This window comes from Vicugna pacos, chromosome 7 (genome assembly GCF_048564905.1).
Source record: "Vicugna pacos chromosome 7, VicPac4, whole genome shotgun sequence".
NCBI lineage: Eukaryota > Metazoa > Chordata > Mammalia > Artiodactyla > Camelidae > Vicugna > Vicugna pacos.
In genome coordinates this window covers 83,723,002-83,748,159 of record NC_132993.1, presented here as the reverse complement: position 1 = coordinate 83,748,159, position 25,158 = coordinate 83,723,002, and the positions used below count along the sequence as shown (strand labels likewise).

General features: G+C 51.3%; 1 protein-coding gene across 1 annotated transcript; it reads left to right on the top strand.

Moving 5' to 3' along the window:
- The first annotated feature begins 1,203 nt into the window (after positions 1–1,203).
- NPC1L1 (NPC1 like intracellular cholesterol transporter 1) lies at positions 1,204–23,523 on the top strand. Its single transcript, XM_006217146.3, has 19 exons — positions 1,204–1,257; positions 2,280–3,832; positions 5,918–6,018; positions 6,427–6,599; positions 6,817–6,945; positions 7,345–7,527; positions 8,111–8,225; positions 8,364–8,491; positions 9,714–9,851; positions 10,117–10,206; positions 18,887–19,077; positions 19,274–19,398; positions 19,934–20,060; positions 20,209–20,264; positions 21,002–21,152; positions 21,356–21,587; positions 21,744–21,857; positions 21,935–22,097; positions 23,324–23,523. Exons 1-19 carry the CDS (start codon positions 1,204–1,206, stop codon positions 23,521–23,523), a joined length of 4,023 nt encoding a protein of 1,340 aa, XP_006217208.1.
- Positions 23,524–25,158: the final 1,635 nt, after the last annotated feature.

Genomic DNA, 25,158 nt, shown 5'->3' with positions numbered 1-25,158 from the left:
CACACAGGCAGGCCCTGGGCGGCTGACTCTCCTCTTGAACACGGCTGACTCAGGGCCCAGGGGTCCGCCTGAGCCTGCCCTGGCATCCCCCACTGGCGTCTGGCTCCCCTCCTCTCGGATTCTCTCTTCCCCCACATGTGTTAGGTGACTCCTTCTGAGTCAGGCCAGGGTCCATGAAACAAACACCACACCAGGGAGATAGCAGTTGCCTTCCTGTAGCTGCCTCTGGCAGGTGGCCACATGAGAGATATTCCCTGTGGGCTGCCCTTATCAGCTCAGCCTTGGCATGGGGGCCAAGGTCTGGCCCATTCTGGTGGTAGGGAGAGCCCAAGGGAGGCCTCGGAGATTCCTATCTGGACGGAGCAGAAGGTGAGTGCAGTGCACCTGGGCCATGGGGAGGCGGGGCTGCTCGCCTGGGACTCCCAGACATGCAGCCCTTAACTGGTTGGTGGGGACAGACCCTGGCAGGGACATAAGGGATTGGTGAAGAGTGAGGCTGAGGTTCTCACATCCGGAGTCTCTGCACTGTCAGACCCCAGGGAGCTGGTTCCCCCCTCCACCCAGAGGAGGAGACTGCTGTCCCTGCTGCGTCACTCCACCTCTAACTGTCCCCTCTGTTATCAGGTTGTTAATATTAATTAACAACTGTTGCTAAGGATGACAGAGCAAAGGTGTGTCCCAGCCAGAGCTGGCCTGGACCCAAGAGGGGGGTGGGGAGAGCAGAGGTCTGAGGCTGGGGGTCATGGGGAGGGGGCAAGTTGAGGTCCGGAGGGCCAGCGCCCAGGCCCACCCATGTCTGCCTGTCTCCCAAGTCTCCCCGGGCTGGTACTTCCTGCCGCAGAGGCCATGTGGGGAGCTCACTGTCGATCTCTGGCTCACTCAGCTCTCTGGGGTTAGTCACATTGGGAAGTGGATAAAGGGGAGACCCCTGGAGGCTCATCTGAGAAGGTGGGGCCAAAGGTGGGAGGGACAAGGGAAGTGGATCATTAACCAGCTTGGAGCCCCGGGAGGTGCAGGGCTCAGCCCCATTGGTCCTCGAAACAATCAGGTGATGCTGTACCTGGTAGGGAGGCTGCCTGGCAGTGTGTCCCCAGTTTTAGTATATGTACTGCCTAGGTGAGCTCTGTGTGTTGCCAGGAGCCAGCCCTTGGTTGTCCCCAAGACCTGGCCTCACTTACCCTCTGACCCCGTCCCAGTGCCAGGATGGTAGTGGCCGGCCTGAAGGACTGGCTGCTCTGGGCCCTGCTCCTGCACTCGGTGAGTCCCAGTGCCTCTGTCAACTCCCCTGCTGTCCCTCATCGAGGGTGCCGGGCAGCGAGCTGTTTGGCAGCAGTGAGGGAGGGCCTGGGGTCTGGGGGATTGTCTTCGGACAGATGAGGGACCCCGGGCTCCCTAGAGGGGGGTGGGGGTCGAGGGTCCTGGGCTGCCCAAGTCTCCAGGTCACGGGGTTAGAGGGACATGGGGTTGGGGAGGGGCAGCTGGACCGGGTGTGACCAAGGCCTCCCATCCCTGGTCTGCTGGGGACGTCCTGGCCTGAGATGGCTGGCTGGTGGGAGGTTGAAGGGGGATCCAGCCCTGAGTGCGGTGGGGTGGATTCCAGGGGAGAATCACCTAATGAGGATTTAGCATCTAGGGTTGGGAGGAGGTTGGGGCTCTTGCCCCTTGCGTTTCTTGATCATTTGCACATCTGGGGAGGTGGATGAAGGCTTTGGCCCCCAGAAGGTGAGGGCAGGGGAAGCTTTGCCCAGGGAAGAGGGGCCCTGGGTCCCTAGGTGTGACCTGCAGCTTGGGCACGGTGGCAGCCGACTGCCACGGTGTGCAGCAGAGCCTGGCATCCACACGGCCCCGCGGTTGGCCCTTGACCCATCCGGGGGCCGTTGTTTCTCAGCAGGACCACACAGTGGCCTCTGGGGTCTCCTAGGCGGCCCTGTTCTCACCAATTGTTCCCTTACCCTCCGGTGTGACCCTGCTAAATATGGATCTGTTGGGTCCCCTCTTGTCAGTGACCCTGTCACCCAGGGTGAAGGCTTGGCTGCAACCATCCATCCATCACTCGCAGACTCCTCCAGGAGCCCCATGTGCTCCTCCGGCACCCCATCTCCCCCGGTGCTCTCCCCGGGCCCCCTGGCATCATGGAGCTGCCTGGCCTGTCCACCTCCCCCGCCCCTCCTCCATGTCCTTCCTGACCCTGCACCTTCCCTGGCTGCCTGCTGCCTCGTCAGTTACTGGGAGGTGCCGGCGCGCACTGGGGCGCGTGGTGACGCTGTCCTGCTCCGCAGGCCCAGAGCGAGCTGTACACGCCCATACACCAGGCCCACTACTGCGCCTTCTATGACGAGTGCGGGAAGAACCCGGAGCTGTCCGGGAGCCTGGCTTCACTGTCCAATGTGTCCTGCCTGTCCAACACGCCTGCTCGCCATGTCACGGGGGACCACCTGGTCCTCCTACAGAGCATCTGTCCCCGCCTGTACACCGGCCCCAACACCACCTACGCCTGCTGCTCCCCCAAGCAGCTGATGTCCCTGGACTCGAGCCTGAGCATCACCAAGGCCCTCCTCACCCGCTGCCCCGCCTGCTCTGACAACTTCGTGAGCCTGCATTGCCACAACACCTGCAGCCCCAACCAGAGCCTCTTCATCAACGTGACCCGCGTGGTGGAGCAGGGGGACAGCCAGCTCCGGGCGGTGGTGGCCTACGAGGCCTTCTACCAGCGCAGCTTCGCCGAGCAGACCTACGACTCCTGCAGCCGGGTGCGCATCCCCGCAGCCGCCGCGCTGGCCGTGGGCTCCATGTGCGGCGTCTACGGCTCTGCCCTCTGCAATGCCCAGCGCTGGCTCAATTTCCAGGGGGACACGGGGAACGGCCTGGCACCCCTGGACATCGCCTTCCGCCTGTGGGAGCCTAGCCAGGCCGTAGGGAGTGTGATACAGCCTCTGAATGGGGAGGTTGTGCCCTGCAACCAGTCCCAGGCGGATGGCACATCGGCCTGTTCCTGCCAGGACTGCGCCGCCTCCTGTCCCGTCATCGCCCAGCCCAAGGCCCTGGACTCCACCTTCTACCTGGGCCGGATGGCAGGTAGCCTGGTCCTCATCATCATCCTCTGCTCCGCCCTCGCCTTGCTCACTGTCTTCCTCGTGCGGCCTCACTTGGCCTCCTACAGGGGCAAGGGCCAGGGCAAGGACAAGGGCAAGGGCAAGACGCCAGACCACAAGGCAGACATCAGCTTCGCCAACAGGCTCAGCCTCTCCACCCACACCTTCCTTAGCCAGTGCTTCCAGCGCTGGGGCACATGGGTGGCCTCGTGGCCACTGACCATCCTGGTGGTGTCCATCGTCGTGGTAGTGTGTCTGGCAGGGGGACTGGCTTTTATAGAACTGACCACGGACCCTGTGGAGCTGTGGTCGGCCCCCAACAGCCAAGCCCGGAAGGAGAAGGCATTCCACGACAAGTATTTCGGGCCCTTCTTTCGAACCAACCAGGTGTTTCTGACGGCACCTAACCGGCCCGGCTACAGGTACAACTCCCTGCTGCTGGGGCCCAAGAACTTCAGTGGGATCCTGTCCACCGACCTGCTGCTGGAGCTGCTGGATCTCCAGGAGAAGCTGCGGCACCTCCAGGTGTGGGCGCCGGAGGAGCAGCGCAACATCTCCCTGCAGGACATCTGCTACGCCCCCCTCAACCCGCACAACACCAGTCTCTCCGACTGCTGCATCAACAGTCTCGTGCAGTATTTCCAGAGCAACCACACGCGCCTGCTGCTCACGGCCAACCAGACGCTGTCGGGGCAGACCGCGCAGGTGGACTGGAGGGACCACTTTCTCTACTGCGCCAAGTGAGTGCTCGAGGGTGCAGGGCTGGGGGGGCGGCGTGGGCCTCCTGGAGCCCAGGCCTGGTACACAGCCCAGCCTGAGGGCCCCTGTGTGGCACCGCGTCTCGATCACAGGGGCTGTGATGTGTCATTTCTCCCCACGTTCCTTCTCGGGCCCCCACTCCCTCAATGGGGTGCATGCTCGCTCACTGTAGCCGATTTGCACAGGACCGTGACAGTCTCCACGTGCTCTTCTAGCAGCGCTCCTGACATAGCTGGGCTCATCCTTGTGTGTTCTTGGTTTAAGTGTTACAGAGCAATCTGATGGCCCTGCTCACGGGTCTGCTGCGTTGTTTTGCTTTTTGCTTCTGTTCTGGCCTGGGTGCACGTCAGCAGGGCCATAGGTAGTCCATGAGGTGCCCTGGGCCAAGGCAGGGGCTGAGCCTGGTCTCAGATCCTGCTCGCCTGGGCCAGGTGCCCTGTGCAGGCCTCAGCCACACACCCTCATGCTCTTTGGGGTTCGGTCCCTGGCTGCATCCACTTTGCTGTGGTGCAAACAGGATGCCAATGAAGCTGCTGTGCTTTGGGGCCGAGAGGGAAGGTCCAAGAGCTTCTGAGTTTGGAGCGGGGCAGGTTCACAGGCGTCAAGGCTCTCTGAGGTCCTCCAATGCCTGGTTTCAGGGCCTCTTCACACTCTGAGAAAAGACCAAGGAACCCAGAGAGCTCTTGTTTGGATAGAGGTTATATCTACCGACATTGACGTGAGAAAGAAAACCTGAGAAATGCCAAAATATTTATTAATTCTTAAAAAAAAAAAGCCCATTATATGTTGACACAAATAGCATATTTTTGGGGAAAATAACTGTATTTCCAAACAAAAAATAAGTGATAAGAGTAGCATTGTTTTGCATCTTTGCAAATCTCTTTAGCATCTTGCTTAGAAGAGATGCTGGATTCGGGCATCTGGTTCTGCATTTGGCCTGTTAGTTGAACCGCAGTGAAAATGCTTGGCCGCACACAAGTAGCCAGAAGAGGGAGGAGCTTTGTAATAGCGTTTCCAAATAATTGTGGGTTTTCTTTGATACTTCACCAAAACACAGCAAGATTAAGATCTTTTCTTAAATGTTAGCTGCAATATGGAATTTGAAGCCATGGCAGTGAACTTTCTGTACTCAGCCTGGAAGGAGGGTGAAAACGGCAAACAGCATCTTAGTGTTATTATGGAAATAGTTTTGACCTTGCAGGCCCTTGAGAGGATCTCCAGGGTTCCCGAGGCCCCCAGGCCACAGTGAGAACCCCTGGATTAGATGAGAGAGCCAGGGCTCCCACCCTTCCGATGAGCCAAGTCTGGGCTGCCTCCTTGTCTGTGCCTTGGCTCCAGAGCTGGCCTTCAGAACTAGTAGGTCAGGGCAGAAGCTCTGACCCCAGGTTTCCAGGCCTCAAGTTGGCTTTATTTTGATTTTGGATGCTCACAACAACTCTTGGGTGGCCCGATTATCGCCATTTCAGAGACAGGAAAACTGAGGCTCAGCAGGGTATGGTGAGCTGCTCAAGGTCACACGCCAATCAGCACTCCCAGACAGCTGGTGACTGACGGATGCGCTCACTCAGGATGATGCGTTTGCAGGAAGGGCTCAGTTGAGGGCCTGGAGACTTGTCCAAGGTTGCAGGGCTGGTAAGCTGTCCACAGCAAAGAAAGACTTCCAAGTTCAAGGCCTGGAGGATTCTGGGCTGGAGGGAGGAGGAGGAGGCGGAGGGCAGCACGAGGCCTGCGAGGCTCTGTTGGCGGTTGGTGGTTAGGACTTGGGGGCTTGTGCCAGACTCTGGCCCCCACCCCGGGGAAGCACGTGCGATGCTCACCCACCTGCCCTCTCTGGGACGAGATGATGGTGGAGCTGGGAGGGTCAGTCTGGAGTGAGCAGAAAGACAGAGCTCCTTGGCTCTGGTCAGGAAGCTCCAGTTCACGCTGGATTGGGCCGAGTGAGATTTGGTCAGGAGAAATGATCTGACTACGTACGTGGTCAGGCAATGGGGCTGGGGCCCTGGGGTGGGCGCTGGGACCGTGGTGATGGGAGTGGGCTCAGGAAAGTTCCTTTCCTCTTCCTCCAGCGCCCCACTCACCTTCAAAGATGGCACAGCCCTGGCCCTGAGCTGCATGGCTGACTACGGTGCACCCATCTTCCCTTTCCTTGCCGTGGGGGGCTACAAAGGTAAGCCAGGTGGCCCCTGGGAAGCCAAAGAGGGGAAATATGAGGCAGGAGTAATGGGCAGGAGGGGAGGAGTGGTGATTGGCTTTCCCACTGCCTGGGGGTAGCTAGGCTGGTGGGGGACTCCTGGGAGTCCACGGACCTGCCCATCCTAGCTTCTTTCTCTGCCACCTCCTTCACCTTCTCCCAGCCCAGCTCAGATTCTCTGTTTTTGTGCCTGGGCCCACCGGCTTTGCCTTTGGCTGAGAGAGGGAAGTGGGATGTAGCATGAGACAAGGACTTGGAGGAGGAGGGTGGGGGAGGACAGGCAGGGGTCTGGCTGGAGGCAGGAGGGGAAACAGGGGTGAGGCTGGAGTCTGCGGAGGGAAGCAGAGGTGCTGTTGGAGGGTAGCTGAGCCATTCTCCTTCCAGGAAAGGACTATTCTGAGGCAGAGGCCCTGATCATGACCTTCTCCATCAACAATTACCCTTCTGGGGACCCTCGACTGGCCCAGGCTAAGCTCTGGGAGAAGGGCTTCTTGGAGGAGATGCGAGCCTTCCAGCGTCGGACGGCTGGTGTGTTCCAGGTCACGTTCATGGCCGAGGTAGGTGCTGCAGGATCTTGGGCTCTGGGGAGACAGTTCAGGTGGCTTTGGGTGGGGTCCTGTGTCCCCATCCTGCCCTCGCCCCTTCTGAGTGACCCTGGGCCAGCGGCCGCCTGCCCAGGAGAAGGGGGTGAGGTGACAGCCATTCTTGCAGCCTTGCCGGGGTCCACAGTAAGTCGCTCTTGGGTCAGTGGGGCTGGTCTGTGTGTGTCCACAGCGCTCCCTGGAGGATGAGATCAACAGCACCACAGCCGAGGACCTGCCCATCTTCGCGGTCAGCTACCTTGTCATCTTTCTGTACATCTCTCTTGCCCTGGGCAGCTACTCCAGCTGGCGCCGAGTACCGGTGAGATGCAGGAGGGGCACAGCGAGGGTGCACTGACCCATCACGGCTTCTAGAACCTTCCCAACCTGCCTTCCATGGACCCCGCTCAGAGTGGCTTCCCCAAAGGGTGATGCTGCCTGAAGTGTTCTCATTCAAAAGATTACGCGAGTTTTCCTTACGGTCCCTGACCACGCCCCTACTTATGCAAATGCAAGGCTAATATTTAAATTGTCTTACAATGTGCTCTCGAGGAAGAAGGGGCAGGCTCATGGGGGCCTCTTGGGAGGACTACTCTGCAGAGCTACCAAAATGCAGAGGCAGGGAGCAAGCCTGCCTGCCCCCTCCTCTGACTCGGGCTGGGGGCGCGTCGGGCAGCCCTGCAGCCCGGGGTGGGGGGCGCTGAGCCTGGTCCCATCGCAGGTGGACTCCAAGGCCACGCTGGGCCTGGGCGGCGTGGCCGTGGTGCTGGGAGCAGTCGTGGCCTCCATGGGCTTCTTCTCCTACCTGGGAATCCCCTCCTCACTGGTGATCCTGCAAGTGGTGCCTTTCCTGGTGCTGGCCGTGGGGGCCGACAACATCTTCATCTTTGTTCTCGAGTACCAGGTGAGACGGCAGGAGCTTTGCGGGCCCCCAACCCCCCCTCCACGCCCGGGCGCAGCCCTGCGTGGGTCTGCTGGGCTTCCCGCAGCCTCTTCCTCCGCACTAACGTCCGTGTGTGCAATTCCTGTAGCAAACAGTGCTTCGGCTTTATTTATCTGCACACATACTGCGTTTATCACCTGAACTTGCTCCCAACCTGCCCCACATGCTATCTCGTAAGACCGTCACACACACAGAACATAGAGCCACCTCTGTCTTTGTTCTACTAAGTAACATTCCACGGAAGCACAAGTCAGAATCTATTTAGCCTCTCCTGTTCCAGCGATGTGTCAGAGTAAGGATGGTATAAACATTCCAAAACATGCTGAGCATTTCTCTGGGCCGTATCTTCAGAAGTGGAAGATGTGGCAGAGCAGACTGTTAGCAGGATCTGCTCCCAAGTGGGGAAGGTGGGGCCAGTTTTTCAGCCCTGGCTAGGTGTCCAGGTGATGGCTGTGCCTAGGGGAGCAAGAGGAGCTCCCTGCTGGCCTGCGAGGGACAGAGCCCTTGGCCAGATCTCGACCTTGTCCCTGGCGTCCGCACACAGAGGCTGCCTCGGAGGCCCGGAGAGGAGCGGGAGGCCCACATCGGCAGAGCCCTGGGCAGAGTGGCCCCCAGCATGCTGCTCTGCAGCCTCTCTGAGGCCGTCTGCTTCTTCCTAGGTGAGCCTGGGCAGCCCGTCCCCACCCGGCACTGGGAGTCCTTGGGGGCAGTGGGTGCAGGCAGCCCCCTTCCCTCTGCACCCATCTGAGCAGACACCAGGCCCTGAGGTTCACCCCTGCCACCCCCCACGCCTCCAGGAGCCCTGACCCCCATGCCAGCTGTGCGGACCTTCGCCCTGACCTCCGGCTTTGCGGTGCTTCTGGACTTCCTGCTGCAGATGTCGGCCTTCGTGGCCCTGCTCTCCCTCGACAGCAGGAGGCAGGAGGTAGGGGCAGTGGAGCATCTGTGGACCTGCCCTTGGCTCCCACCTTGGCCAGGGATAGTGTGACCTTGACGCAGGAAAAACGGATGTGGGGCATGAAGAGGGCCGTGTCTTAGGTCTTGGTTGAGCCCCTGGGACGTGTCCCGCCAAGAGTGGGTCCTTGGCTTCGCGCAGGAAAGAATTCAAGAGCAAGCCACAGCTGAGTGAAGGTAGATTTATTTAGAGGGATACATCAAAAGGCAACAGAAAGGCCATGAGGTGTGGGGGTTGGGTGCACAGATTAGAGTAAAAGAAGGTACACACTCCACAGACAGAGTGCGGGCCGTCTCCGAAGAGGGAGACAGAAAGGGTGGTGAGGGGCAGTGTTGCCAGTTGTTATGGGCTTCGTAGCTTCATATGCTAATACGTGGAAGGACCAGTCTAACTACCCTGGGGAAGGCGCTGGGATTCCCAGGAAGTTGACCATTTCCCACTCTTTGGCCTTTTGTGGCTAGCCTTGGGACTGCCATGGCGCCTGTGGGCGTGTTATTCACCACATTAATATCTTACAATGGGCGTATAATGAAGCTCAAGGAAGTCAAATCTCCCACTGTCTTGAGCCTCAAGGCCTCCTGGGGGTTGAATTCTCAGCCATCCTGATGTTAATTGCTGTGTTGTTCCTTGAATGGCTGTGGCCTGCCCCTTCCCTGTCTCGACCTCACTTTGCAGAGAAGGCTTAGAGCATGGGGATGAGCGCAGGAATCGTGTGCTGGAATGTCCCCGATGTCCCGTAGAAAAGTAATCTCATTTTGGTAACTGGGGAGAATATGATCAAACCTCCTAAAGTACATGAAGTCACGAAATAAAATACAGATGAGAGACTGACAGGGAGGGAGCTATTGTTTCTACGATGGTGCAAAATTCAAAGGTATTTTAATCAAGGTAGCAACAAAGACAAAGAAAACAGCACATTGGCCTGTCTCCACTGCGCGGTGGTGGCACAGGCCACCTGCAGAAGGTGGCACTCCCACAGGAGGGAGGTAGTCCCCGGGATCGGTTTTGGGTCTACCTCGTATTGTTGGTCTTTTGAGGGGCAGGTAATTAGGTTTCTTCATTTATTTCAGCTTGGAGGAGGTACCGAGGATTGAACCTGGGGCCTCTTGTGTGTTGAGCACGCACTCTACCACTTGAGCTATATACCCTTTCCCCTGTTTTGGGGCCACTTTGAGTGCCTGTCTCCTTCCAGGCCTCCCGAATGGACATCTGCTGCTGCAAACGTGCCCGGGAGCTGCCCCCGCCCAGCCAGAACGAGGGGCTTCTGCTCCGATTCTTCCGCAAGGTCTACGCCCCGCTCCTGTTGCACCGGGTCACCCGTGTGGTCGTGGTGAGTGGGGCGAGAGGGGCAGCTGGGGGACCTCGCACCACCTGGGGTCAGGGGGCAGGAGGATCTGGTCAGCTTTGACCCTCACCTTGCCCGTCGTTGGAGGGGTCTCGAGCTTGCCCAGGTCCAGCTGCCGAAGCACAGCGGGCGGCTGAGATTGCAGTCTGTCCAACTCCAGAATGTGTCCCATGGACCGCAGCCAGATCCAGACTGGGAGATGGCGGGGAGCTGTTGCGCAGGGAGACTCACACGGTGGTGTCCTCCCCAGGTGCTGCTCTTCCTGGCCCTGTTTGGAGCAAGTCTCTATTTAATGTGCAACATCAGCGTGGGATTGGACCAGGAGCTGGCCCTGCCCAAGGTGAGCTGGGGGGGTCCAGTGTGTGCCCTCCTTTCCCTGCCCTCTGTCCCCTGGGGTGTGGGGAAGGCCAGCAGCATACAGCAGGTGGGGCGGCATGGACCAGGGGCTTGGTGGGGGACCGCTCACTGCCTGGAGCTGGGAGGAGAAGCCGCATCACGGAAGGGTCAGGAGCTCTGTGCAGCACCCCCTCCCCACCGCCCCAGGCTGCATGAGGGAGGCCACCGGGCATCCAAGAGGCTGGCCATGGGAGATGATCATCTGGGCAGGATCGCTGAGGGCCTGCCTTCTGCTGGGCACTGCGCATCCTCAGTCCCAGGCTCCGCAGCTGCCCACGTCACTGCACTGTCCTCTGAAAGGCAGTGAGGGTCGGGGGCTCTGGGGAAGGAGAGACCTCTGTGGCTCAAGGGGTCTGAGAGAGCCCTGGGAAGAGGAGAGGTTCAGGGGCATCTGAGCACGAGTAGGATTGTGGAGGAAAGCAGCGAGGGTGACAGCTCTGTCCCGTGGGAGGCTGGGGCGCGCCAACGTGCATTTCCTGGGTGTGGGAGTGACTGCAGGTGTTAGGAGGAGTGGGGGTTGAGCCCAAGAGCTGGAAGCCAGGAGTTGGGGGGGTGGGGATTGCCAGGTCGGGGCCAGCAAGCTTGTCGGGTTGACAGGTTGTGTTCCCTGGCCTCACAACCACGCGAGGCCAGGAACCCATGGCTCTGGATGGGCCTCCTGGGAAAAGAGAGCATCATGGGAGTTTGGACATCCAGGACCACTCTGGGGGTGGTGACAGGAGTCCGGGGGCTGGCAGGAGCCCTGGAATGAGTAGTCTGCGTAGCGATCTGCAGGTGGGGCTGATCTTGGAAGCAAGATGAGGAGGGAGGAGAGCAGACAGCCAGGACAGCACCTTTGAGCTACCAAAGGGAGCAAGATGAGGTGGCAAAATCAGCGAGGGTCCAGAATGACCCTGCCACCCATAGCGGCCCTGGGGGCTGCTCACAGAGCTGTGGAGAAGGGGGTCCCTAGTGCCCCCAGAATGGGTATCAGGGGTCTGGTGGGCCAAGCCAGTGAGCAAGAAAGAAGGTGGTAATGGGCTACAAGACCAGGCTGAGACCCAGTTTAGGCTCTCTCTTTATTTTTTTCTAGAGATTTATTTGTTTCTTCCAACTTTATAAAATTTGTTTTTTTTTCAGGTAAAATACACATAATATAAAATTTGCCATTTTAACCATTTTTAAGTGGCATTAAATATATTTACCTTGTGGTGCAACCGTCACCATCTCCATAGCTCTATCCTCCTGCGAAATTGAGGCTCTGTCCCTGTGAAACGCTAACTCCTCATTCCTCCTCCCCCAGCCCCTGCACCCACCATTCTACTTTGTCTCTGAATTTGACTCTTCTAGGCACCTCATGTAAGTGAAAATGGCTGTTATTTGTCCTTTTGTGATGAGCTTATTTCACTTACCATTATGTCCGCGAGTTTCAGCCAGATTGTAACGCTAAATCATATGGCAATTCTATTTTTAATTTCTTTTGCTTTTGCTTTTATTTTATTTTTTATTGAAGTATAGTTGATTTACATACTTTAAATTTTTTGAGGAGCCTCCATACTGTTTTCCATAGTAGCTGTACCATTTTACATTTCTATCCAACAATGAATAAGGGTTCCGGTTTCTCCACATCTTCACCAACACTTGTTGTTTTCTGTTTGTTTGTTTGTTTCTTTCTTGGTAATAGCCATCCTAAGGAGTGTGAGGTGGTATCTCATTGTGGTTTTGATTTGCATTTCCCTAATGATTAGTGATGCTAAGAATCTTTTCATGTATTTATTGGCCACTTGTATATCTCCTTTGGAGAAATGTCTTGATTCAGGTCTTTTGCCCATTTCTGAATCAGGTTGAATTTTGTGGTTATGAGTTTTAAGAGTTCTCTAGCTATTCTGGATATTAATTCCTTATCAGATATGTGACGTGAATATTTTCTTCATTTGTTGGTTGCTTTTTCACTCTATTGGCAGTGTCCTTTGATGCACAAAGTTTTTAATTTTCATGAAGTCTAATTTGTCTATTTTTCTTTATGTTGACCGTGCCTTGGTGTCATATTCAAGACTAAATTATTGTCAAATCCAATGTCTTGAAGGTTTTTTCCCCATATTTTCTTTCAAGAATTTTATAGTTTTAACTCTTAAGTTTAGGTTTTGGATCCATTTTTGGGTTAATTTTTATATATAATTATGTATATTTTGAGGATCCAACTCCATCCTTTTTAATGTAGGCATTCAGTTTTCCTAGCACCATCTGTTGGTGGGCATGGTCTTGCCTTCCTTGTCAAAAATTATTTGACCATATGTGTGAGGGTCTATTTCTGGGCTGTCTATTCTATTCCATTGGTCTATGTGTCTGTATTTATGCCAGTACCACACTGCTTTGATTACTGTATCTTCGTGGTAAATTTTGAAATTAGGAAGTGTGAGCCCTTCACCTTTGCTCTTCTTTGCCAAGATTGTTGAGTTCTTTAGGGTCCCTTTGAGACTTCAATATGAATTTTGGGATGGATTTTTTTTTAATTTTTCTTTTTCTTTTTTGCTTTTCTGAACCATTTTATTTATTTATTTATTGTCAATATTATTATTTTTCCAGGGGGAAGTAATTTAAGTTTATTTATTTATTTGTTTATTTTTGATGGAGGTACTGGGGATTGAACCCAGGACCTCATGCATACAAGGAATGCACTCTTCCACTTGAGCTACACCCTCCCCCCCAAGATTTTTCTATTTATGCAAAAAACATCACTGGGATTTCGCAAGGGATTTTACTGAATCTACAGATTGCTTTGGGCATCACTGACATCTTAACAATATTGTCTTCCGACTCATGAACACTGGATCTTTCCATTTATTTATGTTTTCTTTCATTTGTTTCAGCAATGTTTTATAGTTTTCAGTGTATAAGTCTTTCATCTCCTTGGTGAAGTTAACGCCTAAGTATTATATGATGCTATAGTAAATGAAATTATTTTCTTAATTCCCTTTTTGGATTACTCATTGCTCATGTATTGAAATACAACTGATTTCTGTGTGTTGATTTTGTAACCTGCAACTTTGCTGAATTTTTAAAATTAATTCTAACAGGTTTTTTTGTGGAGTTTTAAAGCCATATACATATATATATATACACACACATACACACACGTATATATACACACATACATATATATACACACATACGCATACATAGTCATGTATTTTATGAACCAATATCATTTGACTTCTCCTTTCCAGTTTAGATGCCTTTAATGTCTTTTTGCTGTCTAACTGCTGTGGCAACAACTTCCAGCCTATGCTGAATAGAAGTGTTGAAAGCAGGCATCCTCATATTGCTCTCAATCTCAGAGGAAATGCTTTCAGTCTTGCATCATTGAATATGATATTAGTTGTAGAATTTTCACATATGGCTTTTATCATGTCGAGGAACTTTCCTGTATTCCTGCTTTTCTGAGTTTTTTTTTTTAATTATAAAAGGATGTGAGATTTTGTCAAATGTTTTCTCTATATCAGTTGAGAAGATCATGTGATTTTCTCCCCATTCTATTAATGTGGTGTATTACATTGACTGATTTTCATGTGTTAAAACATTCTCGCATTCTGGAAATAAATCCCACTTGGTCATATTGTATAATCCGTTTAATATATTGTTGAATTCAATTTGCTAGTATTTCGTTGAGGATTTGTTGCATCAGTATTTATAAGGGATATTTGTCTGTGGTTTTTCTTTTCCTGTAGTGTCTTTCTCTGGCTGTGGTACGAGGGCAATGTTGGCCTTATAGAATGAGCTAAAAGTGTTTCCTCTTCTTCAGTTACTTGGAAGAGTTTGAAGAATATTGTTGTTTGTTCTTCTCAAAGTGTTTGGTGGAATTCACAGTGAAGCCATCAGGCTCAAGGCTTTTCTCTGACGAATTGCTTTTTGAAAACAGATTCAGTCTCCTTACTTGTTTTGTTTCTGTTCAGATTTTCTGTTTCTTCTTGATTTGGTCTTGGTGGGCTTTGTGTTTCTCAGAATTTGTCCATTTCATCCAGGTTATCCAATTTGTTGGCATATGATTGTTCATAGTCCCCTCGTATAATTCCTTTTATTTTTGTAGAATCAGTAGTTACATTACTACTTTCAATTTGTATTTAGTAATTTGAGTCTTTTCTTTTTTTCTTAGTCAACATAAGTCAAGGTTTATCAATTTTGTTGATCTTTTTGAAGAACCCACCCTTGGTTTTATTGGTTTTTCTATATTGTTTTCCTATCCTCTATTTTATTTATCTCTGCTCCAATCTTTATTGTTTCTTTCCTCCTGCTAGCTTTGTGTTTAGTTTGTTCTTTTTTTTTTCCTGGTTCCTTAAGTTGTATAGTTAGGATGATGATTTAAGATCTTTCTTCTTTTTAATGTAAACATTTATAGCTAAAATGTTCTCCTTAGCGCTGCTTTCATGGCATTCCATAAGCTGTGGTATGTGCTTTTCCATTTTTAGTCATCTCTAAATATTTTATAGTTTCCTCTGTGATTTGTTCTTTGATCCGCTGGTTGTGGAAGAGTGTGATAGATAATTTCTACAAGTTTGTGAATTTTTCAGTTTTACTTCTGTTATTGATATCTAATCTCATCCAGCCGTGGTCAGAGAATATACAGCATACGATGTTCATCTTTTCAAATTTTGAGACTTAAGATATGACCAAACACTTGCTTTATCCTGGAGAATATTCCATGCGTATTTGAGAAGAATGTGTATTTCGCTGTTGTTGGGCGGTGTTCTGCATATGTCTGTTAGATCTAGTTGGTTTATTATGCTGTTCAAGTCCTCTATTTCCTTACTTACGTTCTGTCTGGGTGTCCTACTCATTACTGAGAATGGAGATTAATCTCTTCTACTATTATTGTATAACTGTCTTCAATTCTGTCAAGTTTTGCTTCATAGATTTTGATGGTCATTCATTAGGTTAGTACCTTTACATACACTTTTGCTGTATTGAGTCTTTTATGAATACATAATGTCCTTCTTTGTCTTTTGTAATCTCTTCTTATTTAAAGTCTATTTTACCTGATAGTAGCATAGCCGCCTCTCTTTTGGTTACTATTTGCATGGAATATCTTTTTTCATACTTTCACTTTCAACCTGTGGGTGTCTCTGGATCTCTAGTGAGTCTCTTATGGACATCGTATAATCAGATCGTGTTTTTAAAATCTATTCTGTCAATTTCTGACTTCTTACTGAAGAGAGTAATCTATTTACACTCAAAGTGATGACTGATAAGGAGAGACTCACTTTTGTCATTGTGCTATTTGTTTTCTATACGCCTTATAGCTGTTCTGCCTCTCATTTCCTCTATTTGACTTCTGTTATCTTTAGTTGACTTTTATTAGGGAAACATGAAAATTCCCTTATCATTTCCTTTTGTGTATAGTCTATTTCATTTGTGGTTACCAGGGAGAGTACATTAAATATCCTAAAATTATAATACTCTAATTTGAATTTATACTAGCTTAACAGGAATCGCATCCAGAAACTCTGCTCCTGTACAGCTCTGTTCCGTCTCCATTCAGTTACTGCTGTCACAAAATTACGTCTTTGTGCCTTGCATATCCAAAAACATAGACTAAAAACTTTTTTATGTAGTAATATCTTAAGTTATGTAGAAATAGAAAATGGAGTTACAAACCAAAGTTATAACAGAACTAGCTTTTATAATTTTCCATATATTTACCTTTACCAGTGATCATTATTTCTCCATATGGCCTTGAGTTATATCCTATTATTGTATCATTTCAACTTGAAGGACTTCCTTTAGCATTTCTTGCAGGACCGGTCTTGTGGCCACAAACTCCTTCTGCACTTGTTTATCTGGGAGTGCCTTAGTTTCTTCCTCATTTTGGAAGGACATTTTTGTCAGAAATAGGATTCTTGGCTGACAGCTTTTTCCTCTTCAGCACTTTGAATAGACAAACCCATTGCCTTCTGGCCTCCAAGATTTCTCATAAGAATTATGCTTATAATTGTACTGGGGATCCTTTGTATGTGATGTCTCTTCTCTCTTATTGCTCTCAAAATTCTCTCTTTGTCTTTGACTTTCAACAGTTGAATTGTAACATGCCTTGGTGTGGGTCTTTTTGAGTTTATCCTACTCGGAGTTTGTTAAGCTTCTGGATGTTTATATTCACACCTGTCATCAAATTTATAAAATTTTGGCCATTATTTCTTCAAATAATCTCTCTTCCTCTTTCTTTCTCTCTCTTCCCTTTCTGGGATTCCCATGATATGTATGTTGGTTTGTTTGATGATGTCCCACAGGTCCCTTAGGCATTTTTCTTTATTCTTTTTTCTTTCTGTTCTTCACTTAATAATTTCAACTGTCCTGCCTTCATGTTTGGAAGTTCTTCTTCTGACCATGCTAATAGCCGTTTGAATCCCTATAGTGAATTATTTATTTAGTTATTGTACTTTTCAGCCCCAGAATTTCGTATATAATCATCTTTATCATAATTCATGAATACATTAGAGACTGACATAGATTTTCTTTACTAAGACAACTGGGTTCTCTTGGGCATCTGTTTTCCACTCATTGTTAGAAAATCCAGTTTACTTCAGAATGGTAAAAAAAAAAAAAGGCCAAGTAATATCTTAGTGTTATTATGACAAGTTTCCAGTTTATAGGAAACCTGGAGGGTTTCTGGACCTCCCAGGTCAAGAAACCATATAGACCTGCCCTCATTCAAGTGTCTTCTGGAATTCCTTAAAAATTTCAGCTGTCCCCTGGGCAGCAGGCTATTCTATTACTCTGCTGGTTTTTAAGGTGCAGTTCTAGGGTTAAACTCCGTGCCTATTTTCAAACTGTCCAGGCTTATCTTCCAAGACTAGTGTATTATTCACTTTACCAACTCTCCCTGCCAAACAAATACTTAATGGGTTGGAGGTCCTTTCTTTGGTAAACTGCATATGTGTTAACTGAAAAGTTAGGTGAGGCTTCTCTTCTCTCCCCAAATCAAGTTATTTGGAATCTCGAATGAACACTCATTCTAAATAGTATGAGTCCCAGGGAAAAGGCTGGTTGGTGGACACAGAGTACCAGACTTAGAGCTGACGAAGCAGGTGGTTAGGAACATTCACCAAGAACTGCAAACCTAGGGCAGTGGTCTTTTCCGGAAAACCAGAATTTCTTTTTGGTTCTGTTTTATTTTTTCACTTTACTGATCATTCCATCATGTTCATACATTGTGTTCTCGACTTTGTCCACATCTTATTTTAGTTATTTGAGCATCTCTAAGTCAGTTGTTTTAAAGCGTTTGTCTAATACATCCATTGTCTGGTCTTCCTCAGGGACAGGGTCTGTTGATTAATTTTTGTTGCCAGGTGTGGGCTGTATCCTTCTGATTCATTGTATGTTTTGTGATTTTCATTGTTGTTGTTGTTGAAAAATGGACATTTGAGTCCACAGTAACTCCAGAGATCAGATTCTCTCCCTTCCCCAGGGTTTCCCTATTTATTTATTTTTTGTTAGAGAATTTGATTGTTGATGGTGTCTCTGTTCTGGGGATCAGCCTGAGGTGTAAAGTTAAAGCCTTACAGATCTTTTCTGAGCCTGCATCTTTCTCTGGGCGTGTGTGATAACTGACTAAATTCCCCTGTATTTGTGGTTGTATTTGAATGTCCCATTTCTTAAATATCTGGCTCTCAAAAGGAGAAACAGGGAAATATGAAGGGGAAAAACCATTAATCAGGCATTTGCCCTTTAGATATCTTGGAAATCGCTTAAGCTTAAGGTGGTGAAGTTTACAAGGACGTCTGACGCTGTGTCTGCACTACAGATATGAGACGCAGCAATGACTAATCAGAACACAAATACCTGAATTTAAGGGTTGGGGTCCTTATAGCCTACCCTGGGCCCTGCAAGCTGTGTGTAAGCTGTTCCTGGGAGTCATACGTGGCTGCCTGCCACAGGGCTGGGAGGATAAGCTATGGATAGCCCTTGCCAGGCTAAGAGCTGAAATTGATCTGAATTAACCACAGTTTCCCATCCAAGTCTTTCTCCGGAAGCTTCAACCCTCTATAGAACCCAAAGTTCCAAAGTAATTACATCAGACAGATTCTGCCAGTGTGGTTGTTTTCTAGGTGGGGAGATGGAATCCTGGTGCTTCCTACCTCACCATCTTCCCTGATGTCACTTGCAGGTTTTCTGTTAGAGGAGAAGGGCTCAGGCCATGGAGATGCCCTGCACGTGGCTTCGAGGGTGTGCATTTAGAGATTCACATGTGCACGTCCATGTGGGCTGCGGTCACACTCCCGCTTGTTAGACTGTGGCTGTGCCAAACTGGGGATGATAGGAAGGGGTAAAATTATGTGTGCGTACATGTCTCTGTGTTTGTGTGTGTGAGTGTGTGTGAGTGTATTCAGGTAGGTGGCATGTGATGCTCTGTGCTTGTCCCTCCATGGGTGTGTTCTGTGCACGTACCTGTGATTACACCCTGATGCGTGTACCTTGGAGAGTGTACCTCTGGAGGGTACGCCTCCAGCCATAGGTGTGTGTAATGGAACTGTACGTGTAACTCTGTGAGCCTGTCCCCCTGTACCTCCGTGTGTGTATCTCTCGAGCATGAGCTGGAGCGAGGCCCTTGGGGTGCGTCTGGCTCTGGCCTCACTGACTGTCCTCCATTCCAGGACTCGTACCTGCTGGACTATTTCCTGTTTCTGAACCGCTACTTTGAGGTGGGGGCCCCGGTCTACTTTATCACCACTGGGGGCTACAACTTCTCCAGTGTGGAAGGTATGAACGCCATCTGCTCCAGCGCAGGCTGCAACAACTTCTCCTTAACCCAGAAGATCCAGTACGCCACTGAGTTCCCTGACGAGTGAGTGCCCCGGCCCACCCATCTGCTCCCCACTCCCCTCCAGTTCCCGCTTCCTGCCTCCCTGCCCCTGCCCTGCTGCCCACCTGCTGCCTTGTGCCTGGGGGGACCCAGAGTAGGGGCTGGACCATAAGAAGGCTCTCTGCCACTGCCTGCCTGTCTGGTCCTGTTCCCTGACCTCCTCTCCCCGGCCCCCTAGGTCTTACCTAGCCATCCCTGCCTCCTCCTGGCTGGATGACTTCATTGACTGGCTGTCTTCATCCACCTGCTGCCGCCTTTATCTCTACGGTCCCAATAAGGATGAGTTCTGCCCCTCGACCGTCAGTGAGTGTGTGGCCTCTATGGGCTCAGGGGAAACTGAGGCGAGAGAAAGGAGAGGACTGGCAGAGGATCTCTTAGCCCCTCTCGCCCTCCTGCAGGGTCAGTCAGGGTGGGGACCAGTCTTGGAGCACACGTGTAGGGGACTGCACATATGTGTGGACGCCCAGCTGGCCTGCTGGGCAATCACACACTCACGCCCCTCCTGACTTGTGCCCATGCTCACGGGGCATGCTGGGGTTGGCACACGGCCCCGCCCTTGAGCAGCTGTGTTTGTAGGTGGAGAGTGGAAGCCTCGCGGGGGCTGTTTCTCTGCCCCAAACTTCCCTTTCTTGCCTGCCTGTAGGTGCAGAGGTTTCCATAACTGCGAGGGGAACTCCTCCCATAGTTAGACACAAATGCAAATCCCTCTAGAGCACACACACCTGTTACAGCAGTGAGCGTGCCGGGACATCGGGATGGGAAAGGAGCAGAAGAGGGTGGAGCAGCGGCTGCCTGGCCCTGGGGGTGCCGCTGGCTGGAGCCCCCGCTCTGTTTGCAGGCTCCCTGGCCTGCCTGAAGTCCTGCGTGAGCCTCACATCAGGGCCTGTCCGGCCATCAGTGGAGCAGTTCCACAAATATCTTCCCTTGTTCCTGGACGACCCGCCCAACATCAAATGTCCCAAAGGGTAGGCCAGGATGGGGGGGGGTCCGCTGGGGAGGATGGTCGTGTAGAGGGGCAGGAGGCAGTGTGGGGGCCCCTGGAGGCGGCTATGGGCCAGGCAGACGGAGGGGTCCCGATCCTTGGCTAAGCCTGCTCTGGGTTCCTCCCTGCAGAGGCCTGGCAGCATACAGCACCTCCGTGAATCTGAGTTCAGATGGTGAGGTTTTAGGTAAGCATGGCCTTGACTGGAGGGGAAGACCAGAGTCAGCTGCCCTGGAGGCCCCATGGGTCCCAGGGAGCAGCTTCTCAATCTCAAATCTTCTCTCCTTCCTCCTTCATGGGGTGGGGGTGGGGGGTTCCTAACCGCCCTGGCCCTGTCCTCTTAGTTCACGTTACCCAGCTCCACATCCTCAGACTTCACACCGTGCCCGCCCTGCTTCCTTCTCCCCACCCCCAAATCCATGGTCAGCACCACATTCATGGAATCTGGGAGCCATCCATGCCCTTTCCTCTCCAGCACAAGTGACACCCAGACGTGAGCAGTGGACAGTTGGTTAAATGAATGACTATTAAACTTAGTTATGCAGTGGTTGCCCCAAAGCACAGCTCTGTTAAGGCAACTGTTTCTGTTTTTCTGTCTCCCTTTCTGGTCCTTTCCTCCAGGAATATGTACATTAGGAAAGCAAATTACTTTTAAGAAATCAATGCCTATTTTGAGACCATACAGAGCAGCATTTGGGTTCATCCGGGAGGTGTCTTTAATTTCCATCCATCGGGAGGGCAGGGCCGGGACACAGCGTTGGGACCAGCTGCAGAGTATGCAGGGCTGGGGCAAAAGCAAAATGCACGGCTGCTGGCTCAAAATATATTAAAATTCCCCAATGGTGGCGGCAGAGCCCCAAACCCAGCCAGGCGCCATCCGTCGGGGGTTCTGAGGGTGCCTGGCACGGGCTCTGACCTTGGCAGCCTCGCGGTTCATGGCCTACCAGAAGCCGCTGAAGAACTCGCAGGACTTCACGGAGGCGCTGCGGGCAGCTCGGGCGCTGGCGGCCAGCATCACTGCTGATTTGCGGAAGGTGCCAGGCACGGATCCGGACTTCGAGGTCTTCCCCTACACGTGAGGCTCTGGGCGCCGGGCAGCGGGGACGTGGGCCCGGATGAGGGCGCTGGGCTGGTGGTAGGCTGGGGATGGACTCCAGCCGGGAGGCACCTGCTGCCCCTGGGCCAGGGTGCCCCCATGCCCTCCCCGAGCTGAGGTCTCACCCCGAAGTGGGCGTTGGGGGTCTCGGAGCAGTGACTGTGCTCTGCTCCCCCCGGCAGGATCACCAACGTGTTCTACGAGCAGTACCTGACTGTGATCCCCGAGGGGCTCTTCATGCTCAGCCTCTGCCTGGTGCCCACCTTCGTTGTCTGCTGCCTTCTGCTGGGCATGGACATCCGCTCTGGCTTCATCAACCTGTTCTCCATCATCATGATCCTGGTGGACACCGTGGGCTTCATGGCCCTGTGGGACATCAGCTACAATGCCGTGTCCCTCATCAACCTGGTCACGGTAACCCGCTGCCACAGGGCGGGGACTCCAGGGCAGGAGGGGTGCCGGCCTCAGGACCCCTCTCAGTTCTCTCTAGAGTCTAGGTGCTGCCCTCTGGCCTGGGCGGAGACCCCTGCCCTGGCCCCTTTATGGCTGAATTGCCCTCTCTCCCCACAGGCGGTGGGCATCTCTGTGGAGTTTGTGTCCCACATCACCCGCACCTTTGCCATCAGCACCAAGCCCACCCGGCTGGAGAGGGCCAAGGAGGCCACCATCTCCATGGGCAGCGCGGTGAGTGGATGGGCTGCCTCATGTAGCCCTCGGCAGGCTGCCCTGTGCTCGGCCTGACACCCACCTGTGACCCCTAGGTGTTCGCAGGAGTGGCCATGACCAACCTGCCCGGCATCCTCATCCTGGGCTTGGCCAAGGCGCAGCTCATCCAGATCTTCTTCTTCCGTCTCAACCTCCTCATCACTTTGCTGGGCATGCTGCACGGACTGGTCTTCCTGCCGGTCATCCTCAGCTTCCTGGGTGAGTGCCCAGGCCCCTCTGACACCGCCAGGCCCCTCTGACACCGCCAGGCCCCTCCTGCAGGACTCCAAGCTGCAGGCAGAATGCAAGAAACCCTCACAGCCCCGCTCACCTGGGGCGGCCACTGCCCACATTGTGAGCACACGGTTCTTCCTGATTGGAAGCTGCAGTTTTTTCACTTAGCATGTGAAACATCTTTCTTTGTCAGATGTGTGTTTCAGACACTTCCAGTGGCCATATGGCTCTCCATTGCATGCTCTTGAACTTTTAATCATGACCTTCAGCCAGAAATACATTCCACACTGAGAGGTGACGTGTACAGGCACAGACATGGACATGCAGAACAGAACAAGCCTTTCACAAAACAACACTGCCTGAGAAGCCTCTGATGCTTTCAGTTCTATCATTGATTTTTTTTTTAAATGCCAGTGTTATCTACGAAACTGATTTCATGACTCATTAATGGGTAACAAGTTGTAGTTGGAAAATATATCCTTTCCTATGGGTCAGCCACGATCCCTTTAAACAGCTCCCAGGTTCTGGACATTAGATTATTTCTGACTTTCCACTGTTACTGCCGGCGCCGGTGTGACGACCTTCCTTGTGGCTGAGTCTTTGACCTCATCCCCCAATATTTCCCAGAGCAAGTCCAGTCCATGAATGTTGATTGTTCATGCCAAGTGTTTACCCCCTCCGGAAAGTTTCACTATTTAAACCTCTACCAGCAACATGTACATTTCTGCTTCCTCATTATTGAGCACAGTCATTTACACACCTCCTACCCTCACAGAAATTTAGACTGGGCGCCCAGGGTTAAGTGTCCTCTGGCCCTCAGGGTGGGCAAGCTGAGAGCAGTTTTTGCATTTCTCCCCGACACCCAGAACAAGCATAATGGTAGTCTTAGAGAAAACATTTGTAGAAGGGTGTGTTTGTGCTCAATATATGTGCAGTAATCTTCCTATCAGCCCTGGAGGTAGGTGATGCTTTCATTCTCATTTTACAGATGAGGAAACTGAGACTCTTGCCAGGGGTTAGATGTAGATGGTGGCTGAAATGGCTACTGGCTTTTGGGGGTAGGATGGATCCAGGGCTGGGGTGAGGAGGTGAGGGGCTTAAGATTTAGCTCCCTCTCCTGAACTGCCTTTTTCAGTTGCAACAAACGCCTGCGCCCCGCACCCAGCATGCCGCCTCCCTGACCGTGGTCCTCTGTATCTGTCCCTCTGCAGGGCCTGATGTCAACCCAGCTCTGGTGCTGGAGCAGAAGCGGGAGGAGGAGGTGGTCACGGTCAAGGAGGCCCCCTGCTCAAAGCACCCTGACACGATGAGCACTGGCGGCGGCGTCTATGTCAACCATGGCTTTGAACATCCTGACAGGAGTGCGGAAGGCCTCGAGAGCTCTTGGCCACACAACAGGCAGAAGCTCTGATGGAGCCTGAGCTCCTGTCCAAGCTCACTGGTCCTGACCTGAGAAGCCATGAGGGTTCTCCCATGGGGGCTCCCTTGCCACATCCGCCCCCTCAGGGCCTGAGACAGGCTGTCCTCACAGGAGTGCCCATGATAGGATACCCTCTGGCCACCAGTTCTCACCCATAAGACACATGACTGTGATGGAGGTGGCACATGATGGCATGGGTGTGATCTGTTCCTGGTCTGTCTCTTGAATTTGACATGTGTCCTCCTTAAGCAAGTTTTGAAACTTTAGTTCTGTATATGTAAACAATATATAATATTATTTCACATCGAAAATTTTTTCTTAATTGATATCATACTTGACTAATCCTTTTGCAATGAGGGTTTTTTTTTTCATGCAACATACATTTTTTTAGATTTATTCATGTTGATACGTGGAGATCTAGTCCAATCATTTGAACTGCCACACAGCATTCCATTGTGTTAATGAACATGGGGTTTTTATCCCTTCCCCTGCTAGTGGGCAATCAGATTGTCCTCAACTATTTTTCTTCTATAGGACCACAGTCACTTGTGTGGAATTCAGAATCCCCAAAGCTCTAAAAACCTAGTGTGTTTGTCTTATTTTTTCATTTGTAAGTTTGGGACAAACACATTTGGTGGCAAAAACTAATCAGACAAGACGTGCCTATTTATACTCTTTATAAATAGAATATTTATACTCGGTGTGAATGGTCATTATATTTTAGTGCATTGAATGAGTCTGATGCTGTGATACTGCCCCAGATCCTGAGGAGGGGTCTAATATTGTGTAAGCATTAAATTGCCTTTCTTAACAATGTTCTAAATTCTGAAAGTCAGCCCACCTATGGGATTTCAGGTATGGAACCATGAGCGTGTGTTTGCCCGCCTCCTGTCTATGTGTGGGAGAGTTACCAGCTCTGGACCGACACAGACACATGCCTCCCACAGCGGCTGCCCTATTCACGCTCTCACCAGCAGCGGACGAGGGCTGCCTCTCTCCCTTTACCAGTACCAACTCCATGCTTCCGCTTCCTTTTGGTGGGAGTGGGTACGAGGATGAATGATTATCCCTTTTTAAAAATATATTTAAAAAAAGAAAACGTTTTTATTTTAGACTAGTTTTAAAGAAAAATTACAAAGATAGTACAGAGAGATTCTATATGCCCCACAGCCAGTTCACCCTACTAACATACTACATTCGTATGATACGTTCGTCAAGGTATAATTAATGAACCAGTAGTGATAATTAGGACTAATTTGAGTCCATACTTCGTTTAGATTTCCTTAGTTTTTATCTAGTGTCTATCCTTTATTCCTTTATCTGTGTGGGGGTCCCATCCAGGACACAGCATTCAATCGTTATGTCTACTTAGGCTCCTCTGGGCTGTGACAGTCTGTCAGACTTTTCTTTGCCTTGTTTTTGATGACCTGGCTAGTTTTGAGGACTGGTCAGGCATTTTGCAGACTGTCCTTCCAATGGGGTTTGTCTGGCACTTTTCTTCTGGTTAGACTAGGGCGATGGGTTTTGGGCAGGGCCACCAGAGGTGGAGCACCGTTCTCAGCACATCACGTCAGGGGCGTGTGCTATCGCCGTGACTCATCGCTGTGAGGTTGACCCTGATCACCT